The sequence below is a fragment of the Petromyzon marinus genome, unplaced genomic scaffold (assembly GCF_048934315.1).
Source record: "Petromyzon marinus isolate PM22_M1 ecotype Great Lakes invasive population unplaced genomic scaffold, UKy_Petmar_22M1.pri1.0 PM_G_Scaffold_56, whole genome shotgun sequence".
Classification (NCBI taxonomy): domain Eukaryota; kingdom Metazoa; phylum Chordata; class Hyperoartia; order Petromyzontiformes; family Petromyzontidae; genus Petromyzon; species Petromyzon marinus.
The window spans coordinates 1,007,935-1,021,085 of record NW_027423009.1 but is presented as its reverse complement, the minus strand read 5'-3'; the positions used below and the strand labels follow the sequence as shown (position 1 = coordinate 1,021,085).

Genomic DNA, 13,151 nt, shown 5'->3' with positions numbered 1-13,151 from the left:
ATTTTCAACCTGTCCATCAAAGAAGCATCAGTTCCTCTAGAATGGAAACATTCCTATGTCCGTCCACTTCACAAAGGGGGCCCTAAAAATGATCCAAATAACTACTGACCTATCTCAATTTTGTCCCCGTTGATGAAAATTTTTGAAAAATTAATGACCTACCAAATTAGCAGTTTCCTGTCCACCAATAATCTACTACATCTAAAACAATCTGGATTTGGAAAAATATACTGCACCACATCTGCTGCATTAGACTCTCTGAATCACATTTACAGTAGCCTTGATAATAAGCGGTACTGTACCTGTCTTTTTCTAGACCTGTCCAAAGCTTTTGATACAGTAGACCACAACACCCTGCTTAGTAAACTAAGTTGCCTCGGTTTTTCCGAAAACACAGTAAAATGGTTACAAAATTACCTCTTTTCTCGCACCCAAACTGTATTCACAGATGGTTGGAGGTCAAACAGTGTTAATATAACAAAAGGGGTTCCACAGGGTTCCATCCTCGGCCCCCTTTTGTTCTTTCTTCATGTCAATGACTTGGGCACTGACCTGGATCATTCCAGGGTAAATCTTTTTGCAGATGACACAATACTGATTACTGCTGGCCGCTCTCCGGATGACGTGATTGCTAAGCTACAGGGTGATTTCAACAAACTACAACATCAGCTAGTTGCTCTTAAACTAGTCCTGAATACCTACAAAACCAAGGTGCTATGCTTCTCACCAGGACTAAAGCAGGAAGTTATGTTTCCCCAATTACATTCCTTAAATAATTATAAAATATAGCAAGTTAAGATCTATAAGTATCTGGGGGTCATCCTGGATTCAAAACTGAATTTTGAAGATCACATTGATTATATTGGTAAAAAGACAAAAATAAAAATTGGTTTTCTGTATCGACACAAGCACTGCTTCCCCCCAATGTTCTGTTTGGAATTGATATAAGCTACCATACTGCCTCTACTTGACTACTGTGACATCGTGTATAAATCAGCCCCAAGTACTGTACTGAAGAAGCTTGATTCCATCTATCACTCGGCCTTAAGATTTACATTGAACTGCACATATAGGACTCACCACTGTGATCTCTACATTGGGTCAGACTTAACATCTCTTAATGTTCGACGGCTTGTGCACCAGATCTTATTTATTCACGATGTACTTACAAAAAAATCTGCAGACTACCTGCTGGATCTCCACTCTGTTTCAAATAACAAATTTGACCTCAGGTCTTCGCTCATTTACCAGCTTCACATTCCCTATTGCCGTAGGAAGGGCCTTTGCTATTGATGCCCCCAGAGTCTGGAATGCTATTGCCAATAAACTGAAACTTGAATCGCTAACAATGAGATCTTCTCTCAAAACTGCTCTCAAGGAGTTGTACACCCCTAGCTGCCACTGCTATTCATTGGCATAAAATAAAATAAAATGTTTCGCTCCGGATGACGCTGCAAAGTATTATCTGTATTTTGATTTAGCGTGCTGATCTTAAAGGTACATTGAATAATTTGATACTCAGACCGATGCTTCTGTTGTTGTGGAGTAACTCATGCAGCCAACTATGGCTCTAGGATTTGGTGTTACATGTTATTTATGTAGTTTATTGTAAACATTCGGCCACAGTCCCTGTGATCACTGTTACGTTGCAATTATGGCTTTATTTTTTGGTGATTTGGAAAACGTTTTTAGGTTTGGACATGTTTGTTTTGTTGTAGTACGGAGTTAGACTGATGGCCTTAATCTAAGTTCTTGTGGTTGTTGTTGTTGTTTGACTTGCATCCCACTGGGATTTTTTGCACATAGCGTTGGTGTACGGTCCTTTTTTCAGGAATATTTAGCTGTTTTTTTTCATGGATTTTCTGTTTGCACAGTCGCATAGTCACTTTAAGATGTTTTTCTTGTTCGTGTTTTTTTTGTGTTTGTTTTGGTTGCACCCCGATTCAAGAGCCGAATGGCTCACAGGGCTATAACCAAAATAAACTGAAACTGAACTGGGCCTTCAAACCTTCACGGAGAGACGCGGGTGGAGGAGGGGCGGGGTTTGAAGGGGGCGTGGTGGAAGGAGGCGGGGCGGGGTGGAAGAGGGCGGGGCGGTGCAAGGGGGCGGGGTGTAAGGGGGCGGGGTGGGGGTGTAAGGGGGCGGGGTGGACGGGGGGCAGGGTGGGCGGGGTGGGGAAACGCCCCTCGGTTTAAAAAAACGCCGCGTATTTCGATTGGTCGAGAGGCGTGCACGTGACCCGCTTTATATTTCATGCAGTTCACGTTCCTGGTTCTTTCGGTGAAGTCACGTAGATAGAAAATAAAAATTAAATAAAAATGACTAAAATCAAACACAAAGCAAAAAACCCACGACGTTGAGCGGAAGAGAAACAAATCCCCCTCCCCCTCCCCCCACAATCCCGCCCACTTGGCGCTACCCAGAGTGCATTGCAGTGCCAGTGGCGTGTCCGTGAACACGTGGGGGCCACGCGGTGGGTTGTTGCCATCATCATCATCACCACCATCATCATCAACACCATCATCATCAACACCATCATCATCAACACCATCATCATCAACACCACCATCATCATCAACACCATCATCATCATAAACACCACCATCATTAACACCATCATCAACAACACCACCATCATCATCAACAACATCACCATCAACAACAACACCATCATCATCATAAACACCACCATCATCAACACCACCATCATCATGATCATCAACACCACCACCATCATCAACATCACCATCATCAACATCACCATCATCATCAACACCACCATCATCATCAACACCACCATCATCAACACCATCATCAACAACACCACCAACACCACCACCATCATCAACACCACCACCATCAACACCACCACCATCAACACCACCAACACCACCACCATCATCATCGTCGTCATCTCACGATCCGGGCCAAGTTCCCCCCTCCCCCCCCTCCTCCTGCCCGGCCCCACCAAGGCGGCCCCACCAGCCCCTCTCGTCGCCCGTAGCCAGAGCCGGCGACCATGGCCACTTGGGCGGCCTGCATGGGCGTCAGGATGAGCTTGCTCTCCATGGCGGGCATCCGCTACGAGGGCATCCTCTGTGACATCAACACGGACGACTCCACCGTCGTCTTGGCGAAAGGTTACGCACTGGGGGGTGGGGGGTGGTTCACGGGGCGACTGTGGACACCGCGAAGCTGCGGGTTAGGGGTTTAATGAAGCCGCTTGAGTCGTCCTAACAGGCGACTCGCTCGGGCAGCAGCAGGAGGAGGCCTTGGGGCTGGGGAAAGTTTGCCAGGAGGAGGTGAACGTGTCGGCGACGTTGTCGCCTTCTGGACAGATTGGTGTGGGTGTCGTGGGGTCAATGTGTGGGGGGGGGGGGTATTAAAGAGGGGTTTGACCCTTTTCAGGGCAATCAAACAGGAGGTGTTAAGATGCTCAAACGACAAATAAGATAGTCTTTGTTTTTTTTTCGGTAAAGTCACGTAGGTGAAAAAAATCAATAAAATAAATGAAAAGAACTAAATGAAATCATGATTGTATTGGATTGCTGTATGTACTTTTGTGTTTTCAATTAACCTGGATTTGTAAGAGAGTCCTTAATCTCAGTGGGAATTGCCCAGAAATGTTTAAAATGACAGCCATTGATGCGTCACGTGGGGGTCAGACATTTGTGACGATGTGTGACGAGGGGCGGTGGGGAGTTGAGAAATGTGACGTCACATCAAAATTCGCAACTTTAAATATAGACAACACGTTCTACTTATCTTCTTGGTTCTTTCGGTAAAGTCACGTAGAATGGAAATAAAATAATAAAAATAAAGCAATGACATTTTATTTTTAATAAAATTGTATAATGTTTTATTATTTTTTATAAAATAAAATGTTATTTTATTATGTTTTATTGTTATTATTTTATTTCCATTCTACGTGACTTTACCGAAAGAGCCAATAAGATGAATCCCTGCAGTCACGAAAGCTTTAAATCGAAACGTTCTACTTAATCAAATAGACTTGTTAATAAATGTTTTCACCTTCAACATCGGAGTGCAGCGCCACATTAAATACGCACTACAATGATAATAGTTTAAAGAGATTTGAAGTGTGTTTTATATATATTTTTTTTGGGGGGGGGTGGCAAAAATCGTCCAAAATCGCGCGACGTCATTTATGGCCGGCGCCTCTAGCTGTACTGGGGCAAAGTTCTTCAACTCGTCACCCGCTTAATCACGAATGTTCTGAGGTTGTTGTTCTTGCTGATTCTGGGTCGCAGTGGTTTCAAGTATTGTTCAATGAAGGTTATTGGGTGCACAGCCGTTTCAATACGGGCACACATTGTTTCGTCCATCTGTTTGTGTTTCTCCCTTGGCGACGGGACCTCGTTGGCTAAACGTTGATGTTTATAATGGCAGGGGGTGACCAATAAGGGTTTGAATCGATCTGTAACAATCTAGGGGCACTGATAAGGGGTTGACAGCTATGCCAACACGAACGCGCGATTAACCGCGCGATTAACCCCGTTGACCTGAACAAGTTCGTGGTTTCGGTGCGTGCGCGTGTTCAAGTTTCAAGTTTCATTTATTAGGTATAGCCCTGTGAGCCATGCGGCTCTTAAGTCGGGGTGCAACCGCAACAAACAAAATTTGAACACAGAACATCTTAAAGCGACGACGCGTAACAGAAACATTCTGGAATAAACCAGCAAATATTCCACACAAAAAAACTTATTAAAACGCTGTGTGTTAAAATCAAGTGTTGAAGTCGGGTCGGTAGTCACGGGGCAATGAGATGCGGCTGGTCACAGACGGCGCGTGACCCCGGCCAAAAAGCCCGGCGGTGCCGCTTAAGGGGCCGTCCATAAATTATGTCACGCGATTTTGAACGATTTTTTTGACCCCCCCCCTCAAATATGACGTCACAAAGCTCTGCCCCCCCCTCCCCCCCCCCAAAATAAAACACGCTTGAAATCGCTTTAAACTATTGTCATTGTAGTGCGTATTTAATGTGCCGCTGTACTCTGATCTTGTAGGAGAAAACATTAAAAAGTCTATTTAATTAAGTGGAACGTGTTTTTATATTTAAAGTTGCGCATTTTGATGTGACGTCACATTTATCAAACTCCCCCCCCCAGTCGTCACACATCGTCACAAATGTCTGACCCCCCCCCCCAGGTGCGTGACGTCATTTCTGGACGGCCCCAAAACACTCCAGCGCTGTCCTACCAGACAGTCTCGTCCCTTCACCTGATGAAAGCCGCTTGTATTGTGGCCGAAACGTCGTGAGAATATTATTGTGTTATTTTATTTTATCAATTTATTATTTTATTCTCATTCTACGTGGTGACTTTACCGAAAGAACCAAAGAAGAGGCCCCAAAACAGTTAATTTGGAAGTTCCAGATTCATTTTTGCCTTCGTTCACAGATCTGGGCCAACGGCACCTGTCTGGATTAAATTGGCACAATGGAGAACTTCTTCTATGCGACGGTGATGATAGGGATTTGTGATGTTGATACCCATAAACATTCAATACCTGCAGGCATATGGCTTATGGATGACGGGCTATTGGTTGGTTTTAATACAGCTAAGACATAATAAAATAAAATACATATAAAATAAATTTCATTTATATTTTATTTAAATAAAAATAAAATAAATTTAATTTTTATTTTATTATGTTTTATTTTTATTATTTTATTATTTCCCTTCTACGTGACTTTACCGAAAGAAACAATAATATTTAATACAGCTTCTGGCAGGAAATAAATGAATCTCAATTTTTGGCTTGCAGCGTTGAGAAATGTGTGCAGCTCGGAACCCCGCGAGCTAGATTTGATTCCTGGCTACAGACAACGTCGTCGGTGGTGGCCTTGTATCCCAACTCATTCTGGTTTTCGCGTAGGTAGACTGCCTTCAAGTGAAGTTACCTGGTGCGGTGTGTAAGTGAAAAAGATTATTAAATCAGCACTGGGGAGGATGAAGGTAGCTGAACCAGCTAGAAACTATTTTAAACAATTGTTTAGGTTGCGAGTAAGGCCCACTTACTATACTGCTCTTTCAGAAGTGACCTCCCCACAAATGGTAGGTAACGCAACGAAGTGGCTTATCGAAGGACCTGGAGGGGGGGGGGGGGGGAAATCCACTCGACCCATGGGAAGAGAAAACCTCGCTGACTCCAAATATACAGCAGGTGTTGTCAGGGTTGGGATGAAACGCATGACCTTCGATATATACCAGGCGAGGTAGTTAACTTCTCACCACAGTGGCGCCCAAAACCCACAACCACGCACCTGCTCCGACCTGCATAGGTGCTCTCGACCGTAACAACGCTTGACCAAACGGGTACGTGGAGGTCTGTACCGGCGGCGGGCGTCTTTGTGTGCGCGCAGTGCGCTTGCGCGGGACGGAGGGGCGCCCCGCCGACCGTCCCATCGCCCCTCGCGAGGAGGTCTTCGAATACATCGTCTTTCGCGTCAGCGAGATCAAGGACTTGACCCCGTGCGAGTACATGCTGTCCGCTCTGCACCACGACGTGACCATGGTGCAGGTGAGAGGTTAAGCCGCTCTTTACCATTAAACTATTTATTTATTGTACCATGTGAGGCCCACCGAGCTACTTAACTCTCTTTCAGCAGCGACCCGGCCACAAATGATTTGCTCAACGAAGCGGCTTATCGCGTGGACGTTTCCAGCAGCCAAATACTCCAAATGCACGTCGGTTCTAAAATGCGGAGGTAGAAACTGGATGACCCAGAGAAATCCACGTGACCACGGGGGAGGACGTTGAAAACTCCAAAAATATGCAGGCGTCGGGGGTCTGGATCAAACCCCACGACCTATTGTACTCCAGGCGAGGTAGTTAACATCTTGCCACTGCAGCGGTGCCATGGTTTAGGGGAGCGGTGGCACAGTGGTTGATGCGCTGCACCACAAACCCGCCTACGACCCACCGGGGTTTGATTCCCACTTACGGCCAATGCCAGATGATGATCATCTGAAACGGTCCCGGGCTTTTCCTGAGGCCTATCCAATGAGCAGCCTGGTGCGATGTATAAACATCGCCACTGGGGAGACAAAGGCGGTCGGCCGCGGTGCTGGCTTCCCCACCTCCATGTGCTTTGCCGGCCTCGTAGTTTCTCGCACTGCACTTGCCCCGAACGTCCGTTAAGCCTTTAAGGGACATCTTTGGCAACATGTTGACAAAATGTGGAAAAAAAAAGTCAACGCTGATCGGCCGCATTTCGGGCAAATTTCCCTTCACGGCACTGGAATCGAGGAAGCCAGAGATGGTGGAGAATACGAGGTTGGAGACTGCACTTCACACTCGGGGGGGCTTGATGAAAGTTGCATTTGAGAGTTACAATAGTTAGCTAACAGTGGTAGCTGTGGAGGGTTTTTACAGGTTGAGGAGGAGGAGATGGAAGAGGCTACCAAGATCCGAGCCCGGGTGCCAGCGTGCCAGTGGCTGAATTGCACAACCCTTGGCACCTAATTGGCTCTCGGGTGATGACATCGCAATTATCCCTCCTCCTAAGACCGAAACGGGAGAATTTCTCATGGTAGCCAGATGGCTTACAGAGGTTATCTGTAAGCCATCTGGCTACCATGAGAGATTCGTTCATGAGGCTATCCACATATACAAACACAGAGACAATTTCAACCGAGAGGAAGGAATTCTGGCTTAGCAATCATTGGAAGGATTTGATAAACCATTCCGGGTCTTAATTGATTGTTCACGTTTACGGTGGCTTTCAGACCGCATCCATCACTTTCGTCTCCCCCCTCCTCTTTTCCGAACATAGATGGACTCGTCCATCTGAATAACTGCCAAATCGCTCTCCGTGGTGCTAACGTAAAAAAAAAACCGCCACTTTTTTTCAAAAAAATGTCTTGCTGTGGTTTTTACACCTGATGATGATTGCTTGTGTTGCAGTCGAAACGTCGTGAGAATTTTAAAGTTTTATATTTTTATTATTTTATTGTTTCCCTTCTATGTGGTGACTTTACCGAAAGAACCAAGAAGGTGCATAAGAAGTTTGACATGCGTTCGTCGTCCATCGTGATTTGTTCTAATTGCTGCCTAACCCACCCTCACCCCCCATCCAGTCCTCGCCGGGCACCCCGGGGGGGGGGCGCCGCTCGCTGCCATGCGCGCGCGGTATCGGAGCGGCGGCGAGCTGCCACTCCGCGCCGGGCACGCCGACCGGACCCCCCCGCGGTGCCACGGGCGGCCACCCGGGCCACGCGCGGCACGACGCCTGGGCCACAGCGGTCGGGCACCGTCCCTTTGTGCAACCTGCGTACGGAGGAGCTGCGGGTACGGGAGGGGGGGGGTGCGGTGTGCGGTAAACATTGGCACTGCAGGGCTGCACCTTTGCCCTCTTAATGCCACGTGGTTTCCGTTGCCCAGTGGCCTTGCCTCAGGTCGTTTTCGCCTTTTGCTCGTTTAGAGGCAACTGCGTGATTTCAATGCGATCTTAATTGAACGCAGTTGAGTTGCAGCTATCTTCATGGAATTATTTCCGTAAGCGCATGCTACTGTTGCTGCCCTCTGCTGCTGCTGCCCTCTGTACTGCTGCCCTCTGTTGCTACTGCTGCCCTCTGCTTCTGCTGCCCTCTGCTACTGCTGCTGCCCTCTGTGCTGCTGCTGCCGCCGGTGCCCGCGGGTTGCATTGAGCTTCACGTGCGAGCCGAAGGGCGACGCGAAGCGGCGCTTCTACGGAGAGGAACAGCAGCAGCAGGAGCACAGCGCCCTCGACTGGCAGGTGCGGTGGTGGCGGCCTGGGGTCGTGTTAGTGGTGGCTATGGTGGTGGTTGTGGTGGTGGTTGTAGTGGTTGTGGTGGTGGTGTTTGTGGTTGTGGTAGTGGTGGTTGTGGTGGTGCTTGTAGTGGTGGTGGTTGTGGTGGCTATGGTGGTGGTTGTGGTAGTGGTGGTTGTAGTGGTTGTGGTGGCTATGGTGGTGGTTGTGGTGGCTGTGGTGGTGGCTGTGGTTGTGGTGGTTGTAGTGGTGGTGGTTGTGGAGGCTATGGTGGTGGTTGTGGTGGTTGTGGTGGTGGTGGTGGCTGTGGTGGTGGTGGTTGTGGCTCTGGTGGTGGCTGTGGTGGTGGTTGTGGTGGCTGTGGTGGTGGCTGTGGTGGTGGTTGTGGTGGCTGTGGTGGTGGTTGTGGCTCTGGTTGTGGTGGTGGTAGCTGTGGTGGTGGTGGCTGTGTTGGTGGCTGTGGTGGTGGCTGTGGTGGTGGTTGTGGTGGTGGCTGTGGTGGTGGCTGTGGTAGTGGTGGTTGTGGTGGCTGTGGTGGTGGCTGTGGTGGTGGTTGTGGTGGTGGCTGTGGTGGTGGCTGTGGTGGTGGTGGCTCTGGTTGTGGTGGTTGTGGTGGTGGTGGCTGTGGTGGTGGTGGTTGCGGCTCTGGTTGTGGTGGTGGCTGTGTAATTGGTTGACAATATTTTGTATTTCTCTCAATTTCAATAGATTTTATAATTAGTATTGGCCAGTATTAAGACTAAAATAACACCAAAGAAATATGTTGATGTTTGTGTAAAACGAATTATTATTGACCACGACTATTTAGATCATCTGTTGAAATTGAGAGAAATAAAAAAAACTATTTCACCGTTCTGACAGCTGCAGGCTCAGTGCTGCTGGGAGCGTATTGTTTAGTAATACATTTAACGCATGCTTATATCCAGGTTATCCAGGTTAACTCGTCCGTCTTCAGGCCAAAGCCGGGGTCTGCTTCCGATAAGATCGACCGCGTGACGCTGTGCGGGCAACGGGGAGCGCTGCAGAACACGTCGATGATGCGCGTGCGCGACACCAAGATATTCTTGGTGTCGGCGTACCACGACCAGCGCGAGGCCGGTCAGAGCACACGCATCATCGGCATCACCAACCGGTATGAGCCGGACGTGCTCTCCTGCCACTTCTGCTGCCGAGGGCACTCGGAGATCCTGACGGTCACCGCCAGCGCCTACGTCCACTCGGATCACTTTGACTTCCCGTACGACACGGCCGACTTCCTGTGCACGGAGCCGCTGGACTGCGAGCCGGGACACGTGTCCGTCCAGCGCATGCGCACAATACCGGACGAGGAGGAGGCCGAGTGGGTCTTCATGCCCGTGCGAAATCGGCTCTACATGCCCCCCACCTTCACACAGGAATTCAGCGTCTGCATCTCCACGCTCTTCGGGAACTACGGCAACGTCCTGCAGTTCGTGCAGGCGATCGAAATGTACCGCATCTTGGGTGCGGGCCGCGTGACGGTATACAACACAAGCTGCAGCTCTGAGCTGAACAAAGTGCTCCTCTACTACATCAAGACCGGCCTCGTCGAGGTCGTTCAGTGGCCCATCACGGACTACGTGCGGGTGTCCAGAGGGTGGCACTACCCCGAGCACCCAGGCGAGCTGCACTACTATGGCCAGATAGCGGCGCTGAACGACTGCGTGTCTCGGCACATGTACAGCACGCGCTACCTGGTCCTCACGGACATCGACGAAGTGATCATCCCTTTGAAGCACACAAACTGGAAGGACCTCATGCGGTACTTGAACGACAAGTACGGCGCCGACATTTACACATTCGAAAACCACGTGTTTCCCTACACGGTATCGGAAGAGTTTGGGTCGAAGTTCCAGGCGTGGAACGCCATCCCGGGCGTCAACATCATGCGCCACATTAGACGGGAGCCAAACCTGCCGGAGGTCTTCAACCCGACCAAGATGATCCTGAACCCACGCGCGGTGCTGCAGACGTCGGTGCACAGTACGCTCAACGCGCTGGGCATCTCGCAGACGGTGCCCGGAGACATCGCGATCATGCACCACTACCGATCGCCCAAGCAGCCCGACCTGCCGCTCGACTCGCTGGTCGTGGACCTCACGCTGTGGAGATACAATGCCACTCTGATCAGAAATGTCAACAAGGTCCTCAACAGGGTCTTCTGGAATGAGTAGGCACAACGGGCGGCGGTGGCGGCGGTGGCGTTGATTGTCATCTTGCGTTTTTTGCGGTCTTGCAATTTGAGTTAAACACCGGTGTTTGTGAGTTTTCCGTTTGCGAATGTGGTCAATGTATGGGACATATTTATTTGCTAATCTTATGATTGCGTTTACAGTTAAAATTTGTTATCTTCATGTTTTTCTGCATTTGAATCCACCAGGGCACAATAGGGGTTGTATTGGTATGTCTTATGGAAGCTAGGGAAGTTAACATTGGTTTATTTTAAACCAATCCTAATTATTTCTATTGCTTTTGGGAGTACCACTCGAAATGTTTTCAGGTTAAAACATTTAAAATGTGGCACAAATTGATTTAAATAAATGTTCAGTGTGCATGTTCTACCAGTCTCTAATGAGCTTATTGTTTTCATGACTCGTGTCCACGGAGGATAGTCAAATCCCAGAGGATGGTGGCAGGATTTTAAAAAGTAAATCCTGTGGTGATAAAAAAAATGTACATACGATATTAAACTTTTAATTTGAGTGATAATTTGAATGACAGGTGTGTTTTGGGCCAAATGAGCTAGTAAAGACTCACATTAAACATAATAGATTCAGTAGGAATATATTTATACATCCAAATGTATATAGTTGTGTATTTGAATATGTATCAACACCAGCTGTTGATACATACAACTCATTTTAAATTATAAAGCCATGTTAATGTATTCCTAAACAATACATGGAGTTGACATTTCTGAATTGTTGCATTAGATAGTTTCGCGATGGATTATTCAGCAGAAATCATCATTATCACGTATTATCAATCTTGCAAACCAGTTTTAAACATATACAGCAAAATGCTATTACCATTCTTTATCTACATATATAATATCACAGATCTGTCCTGTCATTCTGTGACTGTGATTAACGCCCCCGGATTGGTTTAAGTGCGTCACGTGATCCCGAGCAAGCAGCCAACCAGAGGTGCGCCCCCCCCCCCCCCCAAACATGTACGCCCCCGGATTGGTTTAAGTGTGTCACGTGACCGCGAGCAACCATCCAAGCAGAGATGAGCCCCTCCCAAACATGTACGCCCCCCGATGCTGCCCTGAGGCAGAGCCGTGCTCGGGCCGCTGCTGCCCTGAGGGAGATGGGTGAGGAGACAGGTAACAGGAGAAGGGTGAGTGAGAGTGAGGAGAAGGGTGAGAGTGAGTGAGGAGAAGGGTGATTGAGAATGGTGAGAGTGAGGAGAAGGGTGAGTGAGAGTGAGAAGGGTGAGTGAGAGTGAGAAGGGTGACAGTGAGAATGGTGAGAGTGAGGAGAAGGGTGAGTGACAGGAGAAAAGTGACAGGAGAAGGGTGAGTGAGCGTGAGAAGGGTGAGTGACAGGAGGATGGTGAGGAGAAGAGTGAGTGAGAGTGGAGAATATATGTAATTTGTATGTTTTTATCTTAGGGATGATTCTTTGGTAGAATACGTCAATACAAAACTTCCATAAATCGTTAACAAGTTTATATGCTTAACCCAGATATCATGGCACTTATGTATTTGTAATGAGAGTGCGCCACCTACAGGACGACCGGGGGGTTATTGCAGACACGTGCTATGTTGTCTCACATCCAATCAGTAAGGGGGATCCCATCTGGGTGAAAGGTAAATGGGTAGAGCTAGCAGGAAGCCTCGAGAGCCCTCTAAAATGTTCCGAGAGGGGCGTGGCTAGAGGCGGAGCTTAGCACCGCCGAGAGGGATATAAGCAGAAGCAGCAGAGGACTCTGGGTCGTCGGTGTGAAGAGCCTGGGTCCGAACGTCGTCACCACCTGCGCTACCACCCATCGGCCACGTGGCGGGCTCCACCAGCTGAGCCTCCCCTCTCTCCGACACGCCGTCAGCCAGCGGCGAGGCGGAGAAAGAGTGAGTGCCACGGCGGCGGGAGGCAAAGCGTGCGCCGCCGTCCCGGGAGCAAGAGAAAAGCCAGCCGCGCAGGGAGACACGTGCTGTACTGCAACTTGAGAATAAATACAACTGAAGTTTAACCCATGTCGGAGACGCTGATTACATATTGATAAGTGGATGTTAATAAAACATGCAACTAGTCGTAGTCAAAACCTTCTGTATTGTCATGTAACAATGTATCCGTTCACAAAAGTTAACATTTAAAATCGTGACGTTTAACAATATTCACATGCAGCGGTTGGCAATTTTACGTTTCAACTTTC

General features: G+C 48.3%; 1 protein-coding gene across 2 annotated transcripts; it reads left to right on the top strand.

Annotated features, from left to right (window-relative positions):
* Nucleotides 1-2,426: 2,426 nt before the first annotated feature.
* On the top strand, nt 2,427-11,333 carry LOC142918170 (beta-1,4-galactosyltransferase galt-1-like). Of its 2 annotated transcripts, none has more exons than XM_076062290.1 (5): nt 2,427-3,141; nt 6,387-6,544; nt 8,104-8,314; nt 8,675-8,762; nt 9,683-11,333. In XM_076062290.1, the coding sequence occupies exons 3-5, from the start codon at nt 8,145-8,147 to the stop codon at nt 10,946-10,948; spliced, it is 1,524 nt and encodes a 507-aa protein (XP_075918405.1). In that variant the 5' UTR covers nt 2,427-3,141; nt 6,387-6,544; nt 8,104-8,144; the 3' UTR covers nt 10,949-11,333. The 2 variants fall into 2 exon arrangements, with proteins under 2 accessions (XP_075918405.1, XP_075918406.1); XM_076062291.1 differs by having other exon boundaries at nt 2,427-3,156.
* Nucleotides 11,334-13,151: the final 1,818 nt, after the last annotated feature.